Raw genomic sequence first — 26,026 nt, forward strand, 5'->3', positions numbered from 1 at the left:
AAGAGAGCAGAATAAAAGGGAAGAGACTGGAGCTCTCCTTTGAGAGGAGAGGAAAAGAGGGAAGGGAGAGAGATGAAGGAGGAGACAGGAAAGACAAGGCAAACTCGAGGGGAAAATTTCCTTCCTGGAGCCAGGGTCCCAGCATCACAGATTTAGAGCTGGTTGGAACCATCTATCTTCCATTTATCTTGTTTGTATGTTGTTTGAATATTTTCTCTCCCATTAGATGTTTTTGGCCTTTCTTTGCATCTCCAATGTTTAGCAGAATACCTAGTATATTATAGGTATTTAATGAATGTTTGTTGACTTGACGTGAGGAAGTGGCTGTCCTAAGGTCCAAAGTCATACATTGTAGTAAATGGCTGAGGCAAGATTTGAACCCAATTTCTCTAAGTCCAAATCCACCCCACTTTCCACAATGTCACAATATACTGGGGGGGGGAGGGGGGCGGGGTTGGGGAGGGAAGGGATGCTCATAGCCAAACTCTGGCTCTGGGAAGGAAGCTCCCCTAAATTCCATACTACCATGGACCATAGGAATTTAGAATATCATAGTTGGGAGGATCTTTAAAGATCACCTTGTCCATTCCATCCTGCCCCCCAACCCCCTAACATTTTTCAGATAAAAAATTTAAGACCCAGAGGAGAAGGAAGGGGAAGAGGCTTGGCCAAATTTGCCCAGAGTCTACAATCCCAGTGGGTAAGGTTGTTTCAAAGGGTCTGGTAAGCAAATCTTTTCCCCCTACCTTTCCCAAGTCCTGTTTTCTTGCTTCTCCTCCTCCTCTTCCTCCTCTTCCTCCTCCTCCTCCTCCTCTTCTTGCCATGTCATTGAGCTGGGCGACATCTTGTGGTGAGATGATGGTACTGCCCTACCCTTTCCAGGCGAGAAGGATCATGAATCTAAGGGTATGGGGAGGAGCCGACTCCAATGGGGTCTTGAGAGCCAATTGCTAAATTTTCAGTGTGATCATTTCCACTTCTGAAATTGGAAGATGCTTCAAATCAGGGCTTAATGAATTGTTTTGTTGATTGACCAGACTTAAGAAAGCAATGGAGAAAATGTTAATGACGCAGGTTAAACTGAAAAGTGTCCTGCTTCTTGCAGAGAGCCAGCTGTTAAACATTTACTAGCCCAATCGTGGTTGTGGGGGGAGACTGCTGCAGATATGGACTAGACTAATTGGCCTTTTGAGTTCCTTTCAACTCAGATTCTGTGATTTCACAACTACCCTCCTTCCTTCCCTCCCAGGGATATTAGGAGGAAAGCCTTAGAGAAATGGGAGCGGGGAGGAGGAGGGTGATGACTGATGATGATTTATTAGAGGGAAGTCAAGTATACAATAAAAACCCATTTCAGGGAAAGCAGAAACAGGAAGCTGTGGTTTTGACTGGGAATCAACTGCAATAGTCCAGCTAGGAGTCTATCAAGGTCCACAATGTAAGGAAGAGGCTATTTTAGGCTATTATTGTCTGTTGAATTAGAATTGGTGACCACCTTCCTTGCTGATAAAGAGTGTTACTTGGAGACCTGTTCAGAGTAGTGGAAAAAACACTGAATTTGGGAACCTCAGTCTCCCCCCTCTATAAAAATTAATGGGTCAGACTAAATGATCTCTGAGGTCCCTTCCAAATAAATTCTATGAGTTTCATTGGGATGGGGGGAGGGAGGTGGGGAATTAGGGAGTGGGGTGTTTGGAGCCTAAACGATTTTAAAACCATTTACCCTAAAATCCCTCTTGAGCAGTCCATACCTACTGAATCCCATTCCGGCTCCCAACCTTTTACTCTTGTCCACAGAAGATGAGGCAGCTACCAGGGTTTCCATGGCAACCAGTATAGTGTTCCCTGTTACCACGGTGACCACATCCCTCTACTGGGGCCTGAGAACTGGTGGCCAGTGCCTAAAGGGGGGGGTGGGTGGGGAAAGAAGGAAGAAAAAGAGGAAGAAGTAAAAGAAAAGGAAGGGACTTTAAGGAAGACAGTAAGCAAAGAAGCACTTCAGTGAGAGATAATGGAAGGCATCCACCAAGATGATTTATCCAACCTCCCATGCCATGGGTCTTTAGTACAGGATATTCGCCTAGAAGACCTTCCTTTGGAAGACAGACTTCCCTTGGAGGATATGATAACTACTGCAGAAAGGTATGGATGGAAAAAAGGTGAAAGGAAGATAAATGAACAACCCAAGCCCGGGATAAAGAAGGAGTAAAGAGAGACCTTAGACTTCACCTGTCATCCACATTGCCCTAAATGTCTAGGTAGAAATGAGGAGAATGGGGAAAGGAGGAAGAAAGAGAACAACAAAAAATTCACCCTATAAACCAAACAGTTGGGCCACCCAATTGCCCTGTCTCTGGTCTTGAATCTGAGAATGTTCCTGCTTTCCTGTTTTCATCCAGATTTTGGGGTGAAACACCATTAGTGGGATATTAGGAGGCAGCCTGGTACAACAGAAATAAGACTAGCTTTTAAGTCAGGAAGATGTAGGTTCAAATCCTGGCTCAGCCATTTACCAACTGGGTGACTGTGCAAATCACTTCCCTTTTCTAGGCCACAGCTTCTGCCTCTGTAAATTAGGGTAGTTGGACTAGCTGACCTCTAAGATTTTTTCCAGTTCTAAAGCTAGGACTGTAATCTCATAGCCTGTATTTAACCCCAGCTTTGCCACTTACTAGTTTCAAGCTAAAAGGGAGATGTTTAAGGCTACCCACCAAGGTAGATACCATAGAGAGTAGCTACAATACAGAAAGAAGAATAATCATTAAGATACCCAAAGGTTCACAGGCAATAAAATCCAAGGGGGATTCATGGCTTCAAATATCTGCTAACATGTATATAACAACAAAACAAAGTATAGTTTACATATACAACAACTAAACAAAGTATAAAACAAAAGACAAAATGAATTAGACGTCCTATCATCCTAATTTAGACATCCTAGGCAAAGTTCAACTGGCAGGTATCACTGAGACTTGATGGGATGAGACCCTGACGGCGATATGCCTCTGGATAGATATATCATATTCAAAAGAAACAAGACTGGGGGGCGGCTAGGTGGCGCAGTGGATAAAGCACCGGCCCTGGATTCAGGAATACCTGAGTTCAAATCCGGCCTCAGACACTTGATACTTACTAGCTGTGTGACCCTGGGCAAGTCACTTAACCCCCATTGCCCCGCAAAAAAAAAAAAAAGAAAGAAACAAGACTGGTAAAAGGCAAGGTGAAATTGGCATAGTATATTGAGAATATGAGAAAATCCAGGGACTAGAGTAGTGAAAGATAGTGGAAGAGAATATGGATAGAGATTGACGGAGGGAGAGACAGAAAGGTTTTTGTCACTGGATTATGCTGCAGATCACCTGAACAGAAAGAAGCACTAGATCATAAATCTGGGACAAGGGCACAGCTGAGTAGTGATAAGGGACTTTCATTGTCTGGACAGCTGCTGTTGCTTTCCCTCTGCCCAAAGCAGAGTAGCGACGAATGTCTTGATTATACTGAATGCTCATTTTGTCAAGGGAAACTTCATTCCTGGATCTGATCTTCACCAGTAGGAAGGAACTGGTTACTAGGGTGATAATGATTGGAGTGGTGTGAATTTGTCATAGAGAAAGAGCAGAAAGAAGGGCAGGCTTCCACGCAACCCAGATTTGGCAAGAGCAATTTCCAAAGAGTTCAGAGACAGAATAGGCAGTATCATAAGAACTTAAATTCTACAGAGGAAGTCAATCAGCTTGGGAGGCATAGAATTCTGTGGGATAGAGAAAGCCTGTTACAGCAGTGTATAGTGCCTGGCACATAGTAGGTGCTTAATAAATGTTTATTGATTGATAGTGATCATTATTTTTTTTTTAGTGAGGCAATGAGGGTTAAGTGACTTGCCCAGGGTCACACAGCTAGTAAATGTTAAGTGTCTGAGGCCGGATTTGAACTCAGGTCCTCCCCACTCCAGGGCCAGTGCTCTATCCACTGCCCCATCGTGATTATTAAAAACTGCTAGAATTCTTTCCACAAAGAGCAGAGCAGCTGAGAACTCCTTGCTTTAATGATCATTTAATCATGAAACTGATTCAAAGTTACTGAGGATCCCTTAACTGCCAGATCTGATGGTCTTTTCTCAGCCTTCATTGTTCCTGACCTCTCTGCAGCCTCTGACACTATTGATTACTTTCTCCTGGATACTCCCTCTTGACTCAGAGCTTTTGTGACTCTCTCTTTCTCTCTGTGTCTACCCCCCCCCCAGCTTTTCTCAAGGGCTCCAATCTTGTTTTGTTTTTTGGCGAGGCAATTGGGGTTAAGTGACTTGCCTAGGGTTACACAGCTAGTAAGTGTTAAGTGTCTGAGGCCAGATTTGAACTCAGGTCCTCCTGACTCCAGGGCCGGTGCTCTATCCACTGCGCCACCTAGCTGCCCCAAGGGCTCCAATCTTAACCAACCTATGTACTAGACGTTTCAAACTGAATGTCCTGTAAGCGTCTTAAACTCAAAATGTCCAAAACAGAAGTCAATATTTTCCTCCCAAAACTCTCCCCTATTCCAAACTTCCTTATTACTGTTGAAGGCAGTTTCCCCAGGTTTGAAACCTCAGGGTACTTCTTGACTCATCATTCTCACTCATCCCACAATCCCCAATCAGTTGCCAAATCTTGTTGTTTCTACCTTTGGGAGATCTCTTACACCCCCATCTCTTCACTCACAGCTACCACCCTAGAGCAGACCTTCATCACCTCTTGCCTGGACAGCTCCTGGGTCATTCCCCCCCAACCACTTAGGCCTTCCTTCAAATTCTGTCTGAGGCTGGATTTGAACTCAGGTCTTCCTGACTTCAGGCCTAGCACTCTATCCACTGTGACACCTAGTATGCTGTTAGTAGGTGAGCTCCTTGAGAATAGGGATGATCTTGTTTTAGTGCATTTGTATCCCCAGCCTAGTACCATGCCTGACACATACTAAGCCCTTAATACCTTAATCATCTATCTATCTATCTATCTATCTACTCTCATCAGCTCCCATGGGTTTAATAATCATCTCTATGAAGATGACTCCCAGATCTATTTATTCAGCTCCATTCTCTCCCCTGAGCTCTAGTCCTGTATGTCTACAGGATATTTTGAACCTGACATCCATTAAACATGAACCTGTCCAAAACAGAACTCATCTTTTCCCCCAAAACCTATCCCTCTTCCATACTTCCCTATTTCTCTCAAAGGCATCACCATTTTTCCAATCTCCCAAGTTGATCACTTCAGGCTTGTGCTCATCTCCTCACTCTACACATATCCTACCATTTGTCAATTCTTGTGATTTCTACTCTTTACTCACACAGACACCACCTTAGTTCAGGCTGTCATCACCTCTTGCCTCACCACCACCACCAACAATATCAACAAACAACTTCTTACCTACATCTTTGCAATAACTTCCTGCATTATCATTCTGCCTCAAGTTTCTCATGACTCCAGTTCATTCTACACACACAAGCTACCAAAGTGATTTTTTCTGTATGTACAGATCTGACCATATCACTCACTTACTCAATCACCTCCAATAGCTCCCTATTACCTCTCAGATAAAATAGTCTTTTCTGTTTGATTTTGAAGGCCCTTTACAAACTGGCACCAACTGATCACTATGCATTACTCCCTTTCTGCAGCTCAAAATTCAGCCAACTGGTCTTTTCTCCATTCCTCACAAAAACCTCCATTTCCCATCTCTCTGCCTTTGTGCTGGCCATCCCCCTTTCTTGAACCATACTTTTTGTTCACTTCTGCCTCACTGAGTCCCTCCCTTTAAAGATTCAGCTCAATGCCATCTTTTACACATAGCTTTTCCTGATCCCCACAGCTGCCAATGTTCTTCCTGCCAAACTACATTTATTCTCTTTATTTTTATTCTCTACATGCTTATATGTGTATGTACTTGACTACCCAAGTGGAATGTGAGCTTCTCGAGAAGAGGGGTTGTTCCATTCTTTGAATCCTTATCCCTAGTGCTTAGTGTAATGCCTTGCATATATTAGGCATTTAATAAATGCTTGTAGACTGATTAATGGATGGATGTGGATGAATGAGAGTGAGAAGCCAAGGCTGAGATGAGGTTGTACACCTGAGTGACTATTGTAGATGACCTTCTCAAGGAGTCTATCCACTACCATAGGTGTCCTATGGGAACGTAATTTGTAAGCAGTAGGGAAGGAGACAGTAGACAAGGAGACATTGAAGATAGAGTAACAATCTTCTGGAGAGGACAGGATAGAATGTATATACACTTGTGTATGTAGAGGGGTTTGTGTTGGCAAGGAAGAGGGCCACCTCAGTGTGTGAGATAGGGGCAAAGGAAATGGTAGCAGAAGGCATCTGGGTGATGTGAGATAAGGAAGAAGGGGGGACAGCTAGGTGGCGCAGTGGATAAAGCACCAGCCCTGGATTCAGGAGGACCTGAGTTCAAAGCTGGCCTCAGACACTTGACACGTACTAGCTGTGTGACCCTGGGCAAGTCACTTAACCCTCATTGCCCCGCAAAAAAAAAAAAAAAAAAAAAAAAAAAAAGGAAGAAGGGAGAAGAGGGAGCTATTGGCAAATAACCTCCATTTTTCAGTGAAATATGAGGCAAGGTTCTCAGCTGAGATGATTGGACACAGAGGGAGCCATGAGAAGTTTATGGAAAGATGAAAAGGTTTGGAAGAGTCAGTGTAGAGAGCGGGATAGTGAGTGGATAAGGTGTGGTGTAGAATGATTGCCCAGCAGCAGTGAGAACTCAGTTGAGGTTGTGTAATATAAATTTGAGTCTGATGCTCTATGGAATGACATTTCTTCTCTTCACCATGGGAGGGGGGGAAGGTTGGTGGGCAATGGGAGGGACAGGTTCTAAATTCATGAAAGAATAAATGTATTCTTTAAAAATATTTTTAATTTAATGTCCAAAAAAATTTAATGTCCACAAAGCAGTTGCGACTACAAATTAGGAGAGAGACTAAGGTTGGATATATATTTGGTTAGACAATCAGGTTTAAGTGACTTGCTTAGAGTCATACTGGTAGTAAATATCTGAGGCTGGATTTGAACTTAGATCCTCATGACTTCAGGGCCAGTGCTTTATTCATTGTACCACCTAGCTGCCCCTAGTGCTAGATATATAGATCTGAGAATCATTTCCATAGAGATTATAATTGAGCCTAGGGGAATTGATGAGAGTGAATAGAGAGAAATGAGGGCCCAGGACAGAGCCTTTGGGGATACTTACAATCAGGGGGCACGACATGGATAAAGATCCAGCAAAGGCAACCAAGAATGAACTTCAGAAAGGTAAGAGGACAGCATGAGAAATGTCATGAAAAACCAAGAAGGACAGAGTATCCAAGAGGAGAAGCAGGTCAACAGAGTTAATAGTGAGGAACTCTGTATATGGCTTAGACTAGTTGGCCACTGAAGTCCTTTCCAATGTATGGTTTAGACTAGTTGGCCAATGAAGTCCCTTCTAAGTCTCAGCTTCTGGGATCCTTTGTCAAATGATGCAAAGAGTTCAAGAAAGAAGAGGATTGGTCAATTAAGAGATCACTGGTCATTTTTGGAGAGAGCAGTTTCAGCTAAGTGATAAAGCTGGAACCATATTGCCATGGGAAAAAATATAGACTCTTCAATTGGGCATTTAAAAGTCCTTCATGGGGCAGCTAGGTGGAGCAGTGGATAAAGCACTGGCCCTGGATTCAGGAGGACCTGAGTTCAAATCCAGCATCAGATACTTGACACTTACTAGCTATGTGACCCTGGGAAAGTCACTTAACCCTCATTGCCCCACAAAAAAAAAAAGTCCTTCATAGTATGCCTTCATTCTACTTCTCCAAACTTATTTCCTATTACTCTACATTACACACTCTTTCTTCCAGTCATGTTGCTCAAATTTTTCACTCTTTCTCCTACCTCCTTGCCTTTGTACACACTTTCCCCCAGTCCTGGAAGACACTCCTTCCTCACCTCAGCTTCTTGGAACCTTTAGCTTCTTCCAAGACTGAGCATAGGTACCACCTCCTACAGGATGCCCTCCCAAATCCTCTAGGTGTCGGTGTCCTGCTCTCATTCACTTCCCTGAGAACAGAGACTGTTGTTCAGCTTTGTCTGTGTATCTCTAACAGTCAGATTAGGACAAGGACAAGATTTATTGGTTTAATTTATTGGTATTGGGAAATCCAAAAAAGGAAATTTCCTCTCATCCAATGAAGACCAGCTCCTGCTCTGTAAACTGGGATTTTAGAACACTGCCTAGAACCAGAGAGGTTAAGTTGCCTGCACAGGGGCTCACAACCAGTATGCTTTGGAGATTCTACTTGATCCTGGTCTTCCTGGCTTCACACATGACTCTTTATCTACTATGCTGGATTGCCTAGCAGAGAATAGGCACTAAATGTTGGAATTGATGAATTGTCTAAGGTCACAGTAAGTTGGGGTTTGGGAGAAGAATAGAGAGTAGTGGATTCCAGCCCAGGATACAAGGTTTGATACCCACATTCACACAATGCCATGCAGCTAAGATGTTTCTGAGCTGACACCAAAATCTGTGTCTTCCAACTCATAGGATTTAGAGCCAGAAGGGACCTTTGGAATCATCCACTCCCATTGTCTTATTTAATAAATAAGGAAACTGAGGCCCCAGAGAGGTGATGGGATTTGTCCAAAGTCACATAGTAAGGAGAAGGGAACCAGGATTCAAATCCAGGTTTCCTGGCTGAAAATCCAATTCATTCTATACTACAGAAAGAGTAGGGGAGACAGAAGACAGAGAAGGGGAAGAAGAGAGAAGGAGAAGAAAGGGCAAGAGGTGTTGGTAGAGAAAAAAGTGGAGTAAGCAGCAGCAGAAAAAGAAAATGAGGGGAAGAGGGGCAGCTAGGTGGTGCAGTGGATAAAGCACCAGCCCTGGATTCAGGAGGACCTGAGTTCAAATCCAGCTTCAGACACTTGACACTTACTAGCTGTGTGACCCTGGGTAAGTCACTTAACCCTCATTGCCCAGCCAAAAAAAAAAAAGGAAAAAAAGAAAGTGATTGAAAATGAGGGGAAGGAAGAGGAGAAGGAGTTGAAAGAAGAGGAAGGGAAAGAATAGAAGATGGTAACTGGGGAGAAGAAAGGAGGAGGAAGTAGAAGTGAAGAAAAAAGGAGGCAGAGGAAGAAAGGGGAAGGTAGAGAAGAAAATGGAGAAAAAGAGGAAGACTAGGAAGTGGAAGAGAAGAAGAAAGAGGAGGAGGTGGTGGTAGAGGAGGGCAGAAGGGGAAAGGGGAAGAAAAGGAAGGTAAGCTCTGTAAAAGTAGGGACATTTGTATCCTGCCACCTAGCACAATGCCTGGATTATGGTTGTTTAATATATGTTTGGTATATGATTGATTGAGGAAGAGAAGGTAGAGGAGGACAGAGATTAGTGGGAGCCACATTCTCAGGGTTATAGTTGAAAGCAGAGGTCATTGAATAAGAGGGGGTACAGACAGGCATAGGAGGCAGCTCGGTGGCCTGAAGTCAGGAAGATCTGTGGCCCTGAGGAAGTCACTTAACCTCAGTTTGTCTTAATCCACTGGAGAAGGAAATGGCAAACCACTCCAGTATCTTTGCCAAGAAAACCCCATAGATGGCATACTCCATGGGGTCAGGAAGAGTCAGAAACAACCCAACAACTACAACACAGACAGGCATAAGGGCTATCCATAAGAGAGAAACTTTCCCTGAGCACGTGTGCCTTAGGGCAGGGGAGGACAGCTCAGGCTGTATTTGGCATTTTATCCATTCATAGGACCCAGAGCAGAAAAGGCCCTTAGAACAACATGAAAACACCAAGGGCATCCAAGTTCAAAGCAGGAACCTTAGCCCACAGAAGGTCAGAGCTGGAAGAGACCTTGGTACACAGAACCCAGAACTTCAGAGATGGATGAGAGCTCAGAACACAGATTCTATAACTCTGAAGGTTTTACACAATTCTCTGATGGGGGCAAGGATTGAGTCCCCAGAGGAGAAGTTCAAGGTCATACAGGTACCAAAATGGAAGCCGGGGCTTTGACCCCAAGGTCATTGGGCTCCAAATTTGGGGCTCTTTCCAAGACCCTCTACAGCCTTCTCCTGCCCTCAACCCTAACACCAAATTCTTCCCAAGGGAGATCATCTCACATCCTTGTATACAAGATGATGAAATACCGGATGTCATTGTCACTGAGCTTCGGTCATGGAAGAAGAGCCATCATCACCACAGCTCTCGACGCCATCGGAAATGCAGGCTCGATGAGCTGGCCAAACCCAAGGTCAACCACCAGATCATCGTGGACAGGTATGGACTTGAACAGGAATATTACTGGGCAACAAGCGAAAAGGATGAAAAGATCCCAGTCTCTTTTTGTTTTCCTTAGTTTCCCCATCTGTAAAATGGGAAAGGGGGCACTGTGTGGGATGGTCTCAGGGGCCCCTTCTAGTGCTGACATCCTATGTTCTATTTTCTAAGATTCCTTCTAGATCTGACTCTAAATGGAAATAGGAGCTCAGGGTCTTCACTAATCTCTGTCCCCTAGGACCGCCTCTCCCCTCTTAAACCTCCGGATCCCTGGGCCACCACTTGCCAGCCTGTGACCTTTCATCCCATCCCATCCCAAATCCCTTCACAGCTCTCAGACCAGGGCCAGGTGAAGGGTGGGGCCATAACAAGGAAAGGAAGCCTTTAGCTTGGAGGAATGGAGGAAAGGAAAAACAGGAAGGAGAGGAGTGTGGGACAGAATGGACACAGTTCAAGAAATCAGAAAGGAAGGCAAGGCAGTGCGCTATAGTAGAGAATGCCTCAGAATTGGAGGAAGAGAACCCAGGTTTGGTTCTTCAACACTGTGTCACTTGGTCCTTTTACCACTTTTGAACTCCAATGGTCCCATCTGTAAAATGTGGGGTTTGGATAAGTCTGACTCCAAATTCTTTGGGATTCTTTGCTGCTGAGAAAGAGTCTGGCATGAGACTGAAAGACTGAGAGACTGATGAATCATCTAAGGAGGGGAGGGTCCCTGGCTGATGATAGCATAGAAAGGAATCCTTCCAGGTTGAAATAAAGGGCAAGCTCAGGGCAGAGATTAGCCCCCAGTTTCATCTACCTGAGTGCATGGGTGAAGGAATGGTATAAATGGATACATTGGATGGAGGAGGGAAGCCACTGGGGACATCTGAGACACCTGGGCCTCAGTTTCTTCATCTATAAAATGGGAAGGAATGGACTAGATTATACCTGAGGGTGTTTTCAGCTACAGATCTTATAAACACTTGGTTTCTTCCAGGCCTTCAGTATATTGGACCGATAAGATGCAACCAGATACTACCCTCAGTGTGACTTTTCCTAGTAAGTCAAGCCTACATTCTATACGCAGCTTCCTTCCCCGTTGTCCCTAGGGAAGTCTCTCTCCCTCCATCTATACACATGGTCTCTCTTTTCCCACCCTTGCCCACTGGTGACCTCCCAACTATTGTGTAACTAAGTATATCCCAGTACACAGATTGGGGCAAGGGGTGTCATACTTCAATCCTGCCACACACAGGCTGCATTCCCACTTCCCCTTTCAGCACCTCAGTTTTCCTACCTGTACAATTATTTCTGCCCAACATCCCTCTGACTCTTACTTGTGTTCTAATGTCTGTCCATGTTCTGACATCTTCTCCATGTTCTAAAGTCCCTCCCAGACCTGACAGTCTGTTCCAAGGGCCCACCATTACATATTCTAAGGGCTATCTGAGTTCTGGAATTCTATGTTCCGGGGTCTAAGTTCTGACATTCTGTACTCTGCGTTGGGAGGTCCCTCCCTGTTCTATATTTCCTCCCTATATTTTAAATTGGATTTGACTTGAATACAACTTTTTCAGGAATGTGCCTATTGTGCAAGGCTAGGGGCCCCTCAGGAACTGGAAGCAGGAATAATTCCTGGACTGTTTTTTAAAATTCAATTGTAGTTGTGACACCAAGACTAGAAGAGCTCTCTAGACCCAAACACTTCTATTCAACCTACTATAATGAAAGCAGGTAAGAGGGTTCAAAGGGAGCACTGCCAATGACAGAAGAAAGAGGTGGCTGGACCAGCCCCCTTGCACTCAGCCCCACCCCAATTCCTCCTCTCATCAGGAATCCAGACAAAGCTGGGGAAAGCTGAGGGGATAATGAAAGGCTGGGGCTAGGTGGTTTCTGAGGGCCCTCTCAGCTCTGGCATTCCCTGTTCTAAGGTCCCTCCCAGCTTTGATATTCCCTGTTCTAAGGTCCCTCCCAGCTTTGATATTCCCTGTTCTAAGGGCTCTCCCAGCTTTGATATTCCCTGTTCTAAGTTCCCAGTGCTGTAGACTAGACTCACAGAGTATTAGAACTGGCAAGTACCTTATAGAATATCTAGTATAACCCCACGTCCTTTATAGATGAGGAGTTGCAGGAGGTTCTCCAGCCCTGATATACTGGGTTCCAAGGGCCCTCCCAGCTCTGATACTCTGTGTTCTAAGGGCCCTCCCAGCCTTGACATTCTAGGTTCTAAGGGCCCTCCCAGCTCTGACATTCTGTGTTCTAAGGGCCCTCCCAGCTTTGACACTCTGTTTCTAAGGGTCCTCCTAGCCCTCACATTCTGCATCCTAAGGCCCCTCCCAGCCCTGACATTCCCTGTTCTAAGGTCCCTCCCAGCTTTGATATTCCCTGTTCTAAGGGTTCTCCCAGCCCTGAAATTCCCTGTGCTAAGGCCCCTCCCAGTTTTGATATTCCCTGTTCTAAGGCCCCTCCCAGCCCTGACATTCCCTGTTCTAAGGTCCCTCCCAGCTTTGATATTCCCTGTTCTAAGGGCTCTCCCAGCTTTGATATTCCCTGTTCTAAGGGCCCTCCCAGCTTTGATATTCCCTGTTCTAAGGGCTCTCCCAACCCTGACATTCCCTGTTCTAAGGCCCCTCCCAGCCCTGACATTCCCTGTTCTAAGGTCCCTCCCAGCTCTGATATTCCCTGTTCTAAGGTCCCTCCCAGTCCTGACATTCCCTGTTCTAAGGTCCCTCCCAGCCCTGACATTCCCTGTTCTAAGGTCCCTCCCAGCTTTGATATTCCCTGTTCTAAGGGCCCTCTCAGCTCTGCCCTTCTGCGTGGTATGATTCTAACTGGTATGAGTCTTAGTTAGGAAGCCCTATAGTTATTGGTAGGCTCAGTCTAGCAGAGCAGGACCTGGAGAGGGAAGCACTCAAGAATTAACCTCTTCCTGCCTGTGACCAAATGAGGATGGCTGGGGCCAAGGCTTTCCTTATGGGTCCAGTTGACATGTCAGAGGGAGAGGGAGAGCCTGGAGATCCCAGGGCTTCTTCTTGGAACCCTCCTAGTAAAGGAAATGTTCCTGGTCACCCAGGGCCTATCCACTCCTGTTTACCCATAAGCCCAGGGCACCAGAAAAGAGCTGACACTTTGGTATGTCCCAAATTTATATTAAGTTATTTCCAGCAGGGTCTGGGAGGATGCATGTCTAGGTCTCAGCCCTGATGCCCCTCCCAGCTCCATCCTATAGCCCCCAGCACACCTCCAAGAGGAAATCTTGGCCCACACGCCAAGTTGAGAATGGAGAATTAATGATGCAGGGGAGGAGGGAAGGGAGGCGGATCTCACACAACCTTTGTCCCCTGGTGGAGAAGGACCACCAGGAGCAGGAGGGCTCTCTATTGTGATGTTCCCTGGGGGCCGACCCTCCCTATCTCAGGTCCACACCTATTTGGCCCATTTCTCGGGCATCACTCGAGGCCAAGGCTTCACCTCGTCTGAAAGTGCTTGCGTATCCAAAGATTCGGAACAACATCTGGGTCATTGATCCTTCTGAGGTATGTGTCTTCTCACTGCTTTCTACCTACTAGGTCTTTCTGGGGTGATTGCCACCTTCTTCCATTCCCAATCATCATACCAAAATATTGTTCTCCTTGTTTGTTGGAGAGAGGATGCTAGAGGATATTAAAAACCTACTGCGATTTTTTGTAAGCTGGTACCTCCTGGAGTTATATTCCTTGAGGTACATTGAACGATGACAGAGCCTCATTCTTTTTGTTTGTTTGTTTGTTTTGGTTTTTTTGTGGGGCAATGGGGGTTAAGTGACTTGCCCAGGGTCACACAGCTAGTAAGTGTCAAGTGTCTGAGGTCGGATTTGAACTCAGGTCCTCCTGAATCCAGGGCCAGTGCTTTATCCACTGTGCCACCTAGTTGCCCTGAGCCTCATTCTTTAAGTCAACAAACAATAAACAATTATAATTACCTACTATGTGCAGAGTTCTGTGCTGGACCCCGTTAGCTAGGGAAGGAAGATATAACATTTAGATAAGACACGGTCCCTTCCCTCAAAGAGTTCTCTGTTTACTAGGGGAATGAGACACAAATATAGAGGACCGATTATAATGCAGAATGTTTCATGATATGTTTGTTAGAGAGATATAGCATGCTCTGTGAGTCCTAAGGGGAGAGAGAGGAGGAGAGGAGAGGAAAGAGAGAGAGGGAAAGAGAAGAGAAGAGGAGGGAAAGAGAGAGAGAAAGAGGGAGGGAAAGAGAGAGGAAGGGAGAGGGAGGGAGAGAAAAAGAAAGAGTGAAAGAGCAAGAGAGCGAGAGCGAGAGAGCAAGAGAGAGAGAGAGAGAGAGCCAAAATTCTTAAGGCAGTTTTTTTTTTAAGTTTATTTTTATTTATTTATTTATTTATTTATTTTTAGTGAGGCAATTGGGGTTAAGTGACTTGCCTAAGGTCACACAGCTAGTAAGTGTTAAGTGTCTGAGGCCGGATTTGAACTCAGGTCCTCCTGAATCCAGGGCCGGTGCTCTATCCACTGCGCCACCTAGATGCCCCCGTTTATTTTTTTTTAATTTAATTTAATTTAATTTTTTTTTTGGTGAGGCAATTGGGGTTAAGTGATTTGCCCAGGGTCACACAGCTAGTAAGTGTCTGAGGCTGGATTTGAACTCAGGTACTCCTGAATCCAGGGCCGGTGCTTATCCACTGCGCCATCTAGCTGCCCCCTTAAGGCAGTTTTAACACTATATAGGGCTAGCTTTGTTGTGACAGCTAAAAAGATGTTGTTAGGTCACAAAAATGACATAAGGGAGAAAATAAAGGAGGAGGACCACTGTACACTTATGTCCAAGAAACAGACAAGAAACTGTTCCTGAAGAAGAAAGAACTGGATTCTCTGGGGAGGAAGCAGCTGGATTCTCTGGGGAGGAAGTACCTTCAAGCAGTGATGATGTGGCTTTGAAAGTGCTGTTGGGAAAGAGTTCATCCAATAAGACCTGGAGGAAGAAGAGAGGAGGAGAGGTGCCTGTACAGACCTGAGGATAATTCACATCTTGATTTAAAAAAAAAAAAAAGGAAAAGAACAGAGTCTGCAAGCAATATATCAGTGAGCTAGGCTTTAGCACTTGGTGAAATTTTAAAATGTATCTCTGAAGTGTGTTTCCATGGAAGATGTGTGTGTGTGTCCACATGGGATATCAAAATGTGGTTAGAGAGCAGCTAGGTGGCGCAGTGGATAAAGCACTGGCCTTGGATTCTGGAGGACCTGAGTTCAAATCCGGCCTCAGACACTTGACACTTACTAGCTGTGTGACCTTGGGCAAGTCACATTGCCCCACAAATTTTTTTTTTTAATGTGGTTAATGGGAAGCAGCATCTGAACCACCCCCTGAGGAAACAAGGAGAGGCAGCATGATAATGGAAGGGCAGGCAAGGCCCAAGAGTACCTATAGGCTGCGTGCTCTTTCATCCACTCTCCAAGGAGTTATCAGACCAAACATATCTATCTGTCCTCTCTAAATTCTGCTGGCCTAGGAGTACAATAGAATCAAAACAAAAGGCTGTTTCCCCTAACAGTTGCCCAGAAAGGGGGAGGGGTGACAACAAGCTTTAATGCCTTCATCCTTCCCACCAAAAGCCTATTTAGATAAAAGACCATCCCAAATAGTGAATAGCAAGTAAATCCATTTCTCCAAGTAAATAGCAAACAGAAACTGAAGTTGTACAGATGAAGATATGTCAGAAAATATCCAAGAATGAAAATCAAAGGGATGTCCATCAACTGGGGAATGGCTAAACATGCATATATATGATTGTAATGGAATATTATTGTGCTATAAGAAATTACAAGCAGAATGATTTCTATGAACTGGTGCAAAGTGAAGTGAACAGAACCAGGAGAACATTGTACACAGTAACTACAATATTGTTCAGTGAAGAACTGTGAATGACTTAGCTATTCTCAGCAATACAATGATGCATGAGAAACCCAAAAGCCTAATGATGAAGCATACTATCCACCTCCAGAGAAAGAACTGATATTGATTGAACATAGACTGAAGCATGCTGGGGTTTTTTTGCTTTCTTTCATTTTTTCTTTTATTCTAATCTTCTTATACAAAATGACTAATATGGAAATATTTTACATAATTGCACATGTACAACCTATATCTGATTGTTAACCACCTCAGGGAGGGATGAGGGGAGAGAAAGAAAGAAGGAGGGATAGAATTTGAAACTCAAAACTTTAAATAAAAATGTTAATTATTTTTAAAAATATCCAAGAATGAATGAACTGTTTAGATAGAGTGAGATGAAATCTTATTTCAACCAAGAGAGGTCCAGCACTCACTTACCCAAAGGGAAATTCCCCAGTCTTTAGGGAGGAAAGCTGGAAATCAGAGGCTCATTGAGGAAATAGCTGCCCCTACATGCCTGAAAATGTCAAAGTCTATTCTTCACTACGAATCTGGAGTCAGTGGGGCCACATGGGTTCTTTCTCAAAGAAGAATGTCTGTCCTCTCCAAAGCTCTCACAAGGACTCAGTCCTCATGCAGACTCTCTATGACAATCCAGAATCTCCTCTTGTATATATAGCAGCATGCAAAATGCTCCATGTTGTAGATATCTTTAAAGGGATGATTAGTGAACAGTTAGAAAAAGGGCAGCTAGGTAGTTACATTGCCCATAAAGCACTGGGCCTGGGAGTCAGGAAGATTCATCTTCTTGAGTTCAAATCTGGCCTCAGACACTACATGTGTGACCCTGGACAAGTCCCTTAACCCCGTTTGCCTCAGTTTCCTCATCTGTAAAATTAGCTGGAGAAGGAAATGGCAGGCAAATCTCTCCAGTATCTTTGCCAAGAAAACCCCAAATGGGGTCACAAAGAGTTGACCACTACTGGAAATACTGAATGACAACAAAAGAAAACAGTCATCCCAAAAAGCCAAGAAGATTCCAACAAGATTAGTTTAGACTTGCAAATCATGGGAATACTATAGATATATTTTAGGAAAGCATTTGACAAAGTCTTATATTATTTATGTGAGAGAAAAGAAAGAGATATGGAGAGTACACCGAGGGACCCTTAGAACTACTCAAGGGCCAGGCCTGTTGTTATTAATGGTTCACATTTTTATCCCTAATTGAATGAAAACATTGACAGCATGCTTATCAAATTTGCAGATGACACCAATTTAATACCCAAGCTAGGTAGCACCATAGTGCACAGATCAATGAGTTTGGATTTAGGAAGACCAGAGTTCAAATTTGGCCTCAGGCACTTACTAGCTGTGTGACCCTGGGCAAATCACTTAACCTCTGTTTGCCTCAATTTACTCAACTATAAAATGGGATAATATTAGCACCTACTTCCCAGTGAGGAACAAATGAGATAATAATTCTAAAATGCTTAGCACAGTGCCAGGCATATAGTAAGAGCTATAGAAATATTAGTTACTATTATTATTATTATTAGCGTTGGAAGGAACTTTAGAGATCATTTAATCCAACTTCCCTCAGTCAACAGGATCAAGGCTATAAATATCTCTGGACAAGCAAGAACAGATTGGGCTGAATCCAATAAAATTAAATTTAATAGACATAAATATGAAGTCATACACTGAATTAAAAAACAATTCATGTGGGGCGGCTAGGTGGCGCAGTGGATAGAGCACCGACCCTGGAGTCAGGAGTACCTGAGTTCAAATCTGGCCTCAGACACTTAACACTTACTAGCTATGTGACCCTGGGCAAGTCACTTAACCCCAATTGCCTCACTAAAAAAAAAATAAATAAATAAAATTCATGCGATCAAGTGTAACGATTGGAATGATGCCACCTGCTGGAGAGTTACTGCAGGAAAGTTCCTCCATGAGGAGAAGGCGTCTGAGGGCAAGCCATGCAGCTTTTCCTTGGCGTCAGGAAGTGACATTTGTTCATGGGTACTATCAAAGCTACCAGCCAATTAGCTTGGAGCTGTGTGTGCACGAGTGGATGGGGTGTTCCCAGTTTCACAGGAGGTTTGTGGGATGAAGGAGGGGTGGTTCTCTCTTCTTTGTCAGGACTCCCATGGAGAGTGAGGCAGAAATGTGAGCTTCCTGAGATAAATAGCTGAATCTAGGCCTCTTTCTCTCTTCACCAAATTCTTATTCTCCTTAATATATGCTTAAAAGTCTAACTCTTGCTAAAGCTTATAATTTATTGGCAACCACTCATTGGATAATTTTAGACAGACTAGCTAGAATTTTAGCCTCTTACACAAGTAAGGAAGGGGGAAGTATGGGCAGACATAGGTCACTGAGAAAAAGTACTTGGATATGTGTGTATGTTTTTAGGGGGAAGATCTCCCAGGTTTATCACAGTGCCTGGAACTTAGTAGGTATTTAATAAATGCTTGCTGACTTGACCTGACTTGACTTTCCTGACAAAAGACTCAGGGCATAAGATCAACATAAATCAACAGTGTATGGGGTGGTGGTGCAATGGATAAAGGACAGGCCCTGGATTGAGGAGGACCTGAGTTCAAATCTGGCCTCAGACACTTGACACTTATTAGCTGTGTGACCCTAGGCAAGTCACCTAACCCTCATTGCTCCACAAAAAATCAACCAATCAACAGTGTGATATGGCAGCCAAGAGAGCTAATGAAATCTTAGGCTAATCTCCTGGAATGAGAAGGTCACTGTCTTCCTCTGCTCTGCCTCTAAATAGTCTGAAATAGTCTGTCCCATTCTGGTCCAACGTTTTAGCTATGACATCGACAGGGTGGAGAACTGCCAAGGTAGCCATGCAGGTTGATGGTAAAGATCTCCGGATTATGTCTCATGACAATTGGCTGAAGGAACTGAAAAAGGTTAGCCTGGAAGACAGAAGACTTAGGAGCAGCAGATTGACCCCCTTTAAAGTATTTAAAGGACTGTCATGTGGAAAATGTTCTCCCTTTTGGTTTGGGGGGGGATTTTTTAGACTTGTTTCGCTTAGTGCCAGAGGGCAGAACCAGGAACAATGGAAGGTATTTTGGAAAGAGGCAGATTTAAGCTGGGGATCAGGGGGGAGAAATGCTCAATGGCTAGTATTGTCCAAAAGTAACAGCAGAGGCTGGGAGTTTAAGGGATTCCCTGAAGGTAACATGGGGAGGATGCAGCACAACCAGGATAAGTTTATACCTGGGATCCCCAAGTTCAGATGGTCCTCTAAGAGGTTGTTGCATCCTTCTCTGGGCCTGCAGACAGGCCCCCTCCTTAAACCATCCTACTTAGCTGAGATGGAATTCTAAACAGGAAGCTCTCCCCTTGCCTCCTGGATTTCCGGGCTTTCTCAGCTAAAAAGCTGCCTTCTGCAAGAAGCCTTTTGCAGTCCTCCTTATTTTAGTGACCACCCCCAATTTATCCTATAACTGTCTTGTTTGTGCAGAGTTGTTCTCATGCTGTGTCTCCTATTAGAATGAGAGCTCCTTGAGGGTGTGGAACTGTCTTTTGCCTTTTTTTGGGGGGGGGGTATCCCGAGTGTAAGGCTGAGCGTCTTAGCACAGTGCCCCACACCCAGTAGGCACACAATGGTTATGACCTGACTGACATGGATGATTCTAGAGCTGTATGTTATAGTGGGAGGAGGGAGGGATAGTAACATGCTAGCTCCTTCCCCACATCACATACTTGCTTTCTTCCTTCTTCCCTCCCTTCCCTAGATCCAGGTATCAAAGGCAGCACAACTGGCCCGAGCTGGACCTCGGACCCTGGAGCTGGCTGCCCCCAAAAGCAAAAGCCTGTCAACTACTGAATGGTTCATCGCACAAAAGACCAAGCAGCGCCCTCCAGACTTTGACCGGATCTACAACTTGGCTAGTAGGTTGCCTGCATTGGGATTATTTCCAGTTACTAGGAACCCTGCTGCATTTTCCCTCTTAAATTCTAGGAGATGGAAGAAGCTGAGACTTGGAGAAAGCTTGGCACACTCACCATCCACTAGCCTTCCTAATAGGAACTGCTAACAGGGTACCAGATACTCCTTAGGAAGACCTCTCTGCTTCCCTCATGTCAACCCTCTCCATTGACCTGATCTAGTACCCCAAACTTCACCATCAGGAATGAATTCTTTTCCTTGTTCTTGTTGTTGTTGTTGAGTCATTTTCAGTCACGTTTGATGCTTTGTCACCCTATCTGCAGTTTTCTTAGAAAAGACACTGAAGTAGTTTCTCATTTCCTTCTCCAGATTATTTTACAAATGAGAAAACTGAGACAAACAAGGTTAAGCGACTAGTCAAGGATTACATAGCTAGGAAGTGTCTGAGGCTGCATTTGAACTCAGGTCTTCCTGACTCCAGACCCAGCACTCTATCCACTGCACCACCTAGCTGCCCCTAATAATATATGATATATACTTACATATTACTTCACAAATACCTAGAAATGGAAGTTATTAATATCATTCTTCTTATAAATAGGCCCAGAAAGTCCTATTCTAAAGTCTTATCATGTCATAAAGGTGACCTGGATTCTCAAAGGGTATGCCAAGCAACCATAAGCTTTGACAGGTTCTACCATAATGGGAAGGGTTTGTTCTTCCCCCTGTCTTTTTAAATGATTTTGTTTTTCAATTAATAAATATTTATTTTCTCTTCCTGTCACCTCCCCAATTAAAAAGGGGGGGAAAGGAAGGGTTATACACAGTTAAGCAAAACAAATTCCCACATTGTCCATGTCCAAAAGCATATATGTCATTCTTCACTCTGAGTTCATCACTCCTCTATCAAGAGTGATAAGTCCTCTGGGATTGCAATCAATAATTGCACTGATCAGAGTTCTTATGCCTTTCAAAGTTGTTCATCTTTACGATGTTGTGGTTACTGCATAAATTGTTCTTCTGGTTCTACTTACCTCATTCTGCATCAGTTCATACAAGTCTTCCCAGGTTTCTCTGTACCTACTCCATTCTTCATCTCTTATGACACAATGTTGTTCAATTATATTCATATATAATAATTTAATCAGCCATTCCTCAGTTGATTGGCATCCCCTTAACTGACAAAAAAACCTTTTATCTATGGTTCCCACAAGAGACCTGCTTTCCAAAGACCAGCCTACTTTTGTACAAAACAGACTATTACCGCTAGGTAATGAATTCTTTGGCTATCGCAACCTGTGAAACAATGAAAAATACAAAACAGTTTCCAATCTGGCACATCCCCCTTCCTCTTCTGCAGTAATGGAAAAAGGAGGAATCAGGTACTGAGAATCACACAATTTTTGGACTGCCTGTAAACATTAACAGCTGTTGGGATTCTAAATAAGCTCTTTATCCAGTGATAGAGTGAATATGCCATGGAGGGACTGAATCATATCAGTGTTGACATTCTTGCTATAAATGAAAGCAGAAGACAGAAGAAAGTTGCCACTAAATGGAAAGATGGTTTGCAAATTCTCTTTGAAGAGATGAACAATAAGGACACCAAAGGATGTTAGAAAATGGCCTCAGCCAGCAAACATTTGATCAACTTACCAAGAAGAGAGGGATGGACATCAAAAGAGACACTGGTTTAAAATATAAGCTCAGAAGCAGTATAAAAGTTTACAGGAAATATGGAAAGAACCCATCCAGATCATTCTGAGGGTATTTAAGGATACAATTGGAAGGAGAACCACAAACAGACCAAAAAAAATGGAAAAGATTGGTAAAAAAAAATTTAGAACAAATTATTTTCTCCTTAAAGGACAGTGGCACCACCTCACTGGGGACTCGTACTTCACAGAAGGAATTCACCAGAGATTGAAGCAAAGGAGGAGAGAATAAGGGAAATCTTGTCAAGTATTTCTGAGCTATGGAACTAGGAACCAAGCTTGAAGGAAACCACAGAAATCAGGAGGCAGAGGTGAGAAGGGAGAGTATTCCAGGTATGAGGCACAGTCAGTGAAAATGCCTGGAGTCTGGAGATGGATTTTCCTGTGAAGTAAACAATAAGGAGGCCAGTGCATAGGGGAAGGTGGGAAGGGATACTGAGGGGGGAGTTTGAATAAGGCGTAAGAAAGATGTAAATGTTGTGTTGAAGGCTGCCAAGTTGTAAAGAGCATTAAGAGTCAAACAGAATGGCCTGGAGTCAGGAAGATCTGAGTTCAAATCCCACCTCCGATGTTACTTTAACCACTGCTTGCCTCAGTCTGATCATCTGTAAAATGGGATAATAATAGCACCTACCTCCCAGGGTTTTTGTGAGGAACAAATGAGATAAATAATTGTAAAGTGCTTAGAACAGTGTCTGGCACTTAGTAAGCACTATATAAATGTTAGCTGTTGTTGTTCGTACTGGAAGTAATAAAAAAGCCATTGGAGTTTATTGAGTAGAGAGATGAGATGTTCAGACCTGCACATTGGGAACCTCACTTAAGCAGCTTAGTGGAAGATGGACTGGAATGGGAAAAGACTTAAGGCAGGAAGACCCACCAGAATATTCCAAGATTGAGGTGATGAAGGTTTGCACCAGTCACTGAGTTAATAAGTATTTCCAAAGTACCTACTATGTGCTAAACCCTGCAGATACAAAGAAAGGCAAAAGTGATCTTTTTGCTTGAGGAGGTAGTAGTCTAATGGGGGAGACAACATGCAAACAAGTATGTTCAAAAAAAGAGACACAGAAGACAAATAGGAAGCAATCAGCAGAGGAAAGCCACTAAAATGGAGGGAGATTGGGAAAGGCTTCCTGTATGTAGATGGAGTTGTATCCAGGACTTGAAGGAAACCAAGGAAGCCAGGACAGGTAGATGAAGAGAAAGAGGATTCCAGGAATGGGGGGCAACATGAAAAAATGTCTGGAGCTAAGAGATGCAAAGTCTTATGGATGGAATAGCAAGGATGCAAGTGTCAATGGATTTGAGAATACTTGTAGGGGTGTAAGATATAAGAAGACTGGAAAGGTGGGAGGGGAGGAAGATTATTAAGGTCTTTGAATGCCAACTCAAGAATATCATATTCAGTCTTGGAGCCACTGCAATCTGAGTAGTTGAGTAGAAAGGATAATATAAGTCAGATGTGCATTTTATAGGAAAATCATTTGGGTGTTTTAATGGAGAATGAACTGGAGTAGAGAGAGACTTGTGGGAAGATGGTAATGCCCTCAACAGTAATAGAAGAGTTTAGAATGGGGAGGATTCTGGTAGAAATATAAAAGTTCTGTTTTGGACATGTTGAGTTTCAGGTGTCTAGAGGACATCTATTTTGAGATATCTATAACATTAGACTGGAAGGCAGCAGAAAGCTTGGATAGAATAGGTAGATTTGAGAATCATCAGTATGGAGATGATAATTGAAGGTAATAATTGCATCCAAAAGAGCTCCTGAAATCACCAAATGAAAGAGAATAAGGCTTGGAAAAGATCTCTGTGAGATGAGGAGGAGGGGAGAATAGGGAGCTATTGACAAATGGCCTCAATTTTTTTCAGTAAAATATGAGACAAGGTTCTCACCTGAGAGGGTTAAGGAAGGGGAGCCATGGAAGATTTCATGAAAGGTGAAAAGGTTTGGAAGAGCCACTGTAGAAAGTGAGATAGTGAATTAATTAGGGAAGTGCAGAAGGACTTCCCAGAAGCAAATGAGGGTCCAGTTGAGGTTATATACAAGAAATTTGTGGACCCAATCAGAACAATTTCATGTCTATTTAGCAGGATGTGTGTTGAAGTGAAAGCGGTGTATGATGGGAGTCATCCAATAATGAGGCTTGGTGGGACATGATGGGTAATACGATAAGGGAGGTCAAAAACTCAAGAGAAGAGGAATTTAGAGTTTATTTGGTTCACCAAGTGCTCAAGATGGGAAAAAGAGGAGAGAGTGACTAGCACAGGGGTTATGGCAGGGAGAGAACTAAGGGGCTGGAGGACTGGAGGTCCTGGTATGAACAAAGAGCAAGGTTTGGTAAGGGAAGGATGATGAAGAGGTAGGAAGCCAATAGACTGTGATCAAAGGAGGGAACTTTCACCACCAGAGCAGTGACTGTGTGAATAGAGGTAAGGGGACATATAGGGGACAATTAAGGCATGTTGTGACAGTAGAAACAAAACAAGACTGGGCAAGATATCCAATATATGGGATGAATGTGAGTGTGGATGAGGTTTTGAGCCTGAATAACTGGAAGTATGGTGCTGCCCTCCACCATTATAGGGAATCTGGAAAGAAGTCAGGGTTTAGGGGCAAAGCAAAGAGGAATTTCATGACAGATGGTCTCTTTTTTCTTTTTAAAATAGTACTCAAGGTCCTCTGCTGAAAGGGAGGGGACAAGGAGTGATATAGATGGTCTGAGGAGAGAAGAGAATATTTAGAACAGTCTCAGAGGGAAAAAGAACAGGGTCAGTAAAGGAAGAATAGAGGGATGCCTAGCAGCAAAGAGGGCCCAATGGATATTAAATCATGAACTGGTGGTGGACCCAGTCAAGCAGCTGTGTGACTTCCAACCTCCCACTCACCCAGATTCAAAACCTCAATGTCATCCTTGACACCTCCCTCCTACTCACCCCAATCAGTCACCAAATCTTGTTGTTTCTGCCTCTCCTCTGCATTGTCTCTCTCATAGGCATTCCTCTCCTTCACTCCTACGGCCCTTACCACCTATTGCCTGCACAATGGTGGTCACCTCCCTTTTGGTCTCCCTGCCTCAAGTCCATCCCCTTTGGAATTCAATCACCCCACAGCTGTCCAAGTGATTTTGCTGAAGTTTAAATTTGGGGTAGCTTGGTGGCACAATGGATAGAACACTGGGATTTAAATCAGGAAGACTCATCTTCATGAGTTCAAATCTGGCTTCAGACACCTACTAGTGTGGGACCTTAGGCAAGTCACTTAACCCTGTTTGCCTTTAAAAATAAATGAATAAATAAATAAATAAATACGTATAATAAATAAATAAAGTTCAAGTCTGACTGTGTCACCACCAACTCAATGGTAGTTGTCCTTTGTTTTTGAAGAGGACATGAATGACATCACTATGTTAGAGTCCAGTTACAGTGTGTCCAACTGTGGCTGATCAGACCAGTATGAGCTCAGGTCAGGCACAAATAGTCCATGGGAACATTTAGGGTGGATTCTCTAACTTTGCACATTTCATATCTTTTTGGAGCTATTTCAATTCTTCTTTGCTCATAGAGCACAGCACCTTCTTTGATAAGGGCATGTCATGCTGGGCGGTCCTGTGCCAGGGTCTCCCATGTCATGCAATCAAATTCCATAGTTCTTCAGAGAGACTTTGAGAGTGTCTTTGTATCACTTCCTCTGCTTGTCTTGTGTGAGTTCTCTGTAAAATAGTCTTTTAGGGAAGTGTAAATTTGTCATTTGAACAACATGGCCAGCCCATTGGAATTGCTTTTTCTGGAATAGAGTTTGAATGCTTGGCAGTTTAATTCAAGAAAGGATCTCAGTGTCCAGTACCTTATCCTGCCAGGTGATCTTCAGAATCTTCTTAAGACAATTCAAAGGGAAGTGATTCAGTTTCCTGGCATGACACTGGTACACTGCCCAGGTTTCACAAGCGTACCAGCACACCACAATGAGGTCAGTATAATGGCCCTGTAGACCTTCAATTTGGTATTCAATCTAACATCTCTTTGATACTGTCAGTTGTCAGGGATTATGGAAAATTATGTTGAAATTTGGTTGCCCAGAGAAGTTCATCAGTATTGTGCACCAATTTCACAACAGTGTGCTTGCCTGGGTTCTGGATAATGGATGATGCTCTCATGCTTTCCCAGTTACCAGCGGAGTGAAACAAGGCTCTCT

The 26,026-nt window shown here is 43.7% G+C and overlaps 1 protein-coding gene across 1 annotated transcript in view; it reads left to right on the plus strand.

Annotated features, from left to right (window-relative positions):
• Positions 1-2,011: 2,011 nt before the first annotated feature.
• The window catches only part of THEG (theg spermatid protein), a 31,746-nt gene continuing 7,731 nt past the window's right edge, over positions 2,012-26,026 (plus strand). Inside the window, exons 1-6 of the mRNA XM_043979927.1 lie at positions 2,012-2,142; positions 10,132-10,302; positions 11,285-11,346; positions 11,952-12,021; positions 13,706-13,823; positions 19,959-20,115. Of these exons, the coding sequence (XP_043835862.1) occupies positions 2,012-2,142; positions 10,132-10,302; positions 11,285-11,346; positions 11,952-12,021; positions 13,706-13,823; positions 19,959-20,115 (709 nt within the window). The remainder of the gene's footprint in view (positions 2,143-10,131; positions 10,303-11,284; positions 11,347-11,951; positions 12,022-13,705; positions 13,824-19,958; positions 20,116-26,026) is intronic.

This window comes from Dromiciops gliroides, chromosome 1 (genome assembly GCF_019393635.1).
Source record: "Dromiciops gliroides isolate mDroGli1 chromosome 1, mDroGli1.pri, whole genome shotgun sequence".
Taxonomy (NCBI): domain Eukaryota; kingdom Metazoa; phylum Chordata; class Mammalia; order Microbiotheria; family Microbiotheriidae; genus Dromiciops; species Dromiciops gliroides.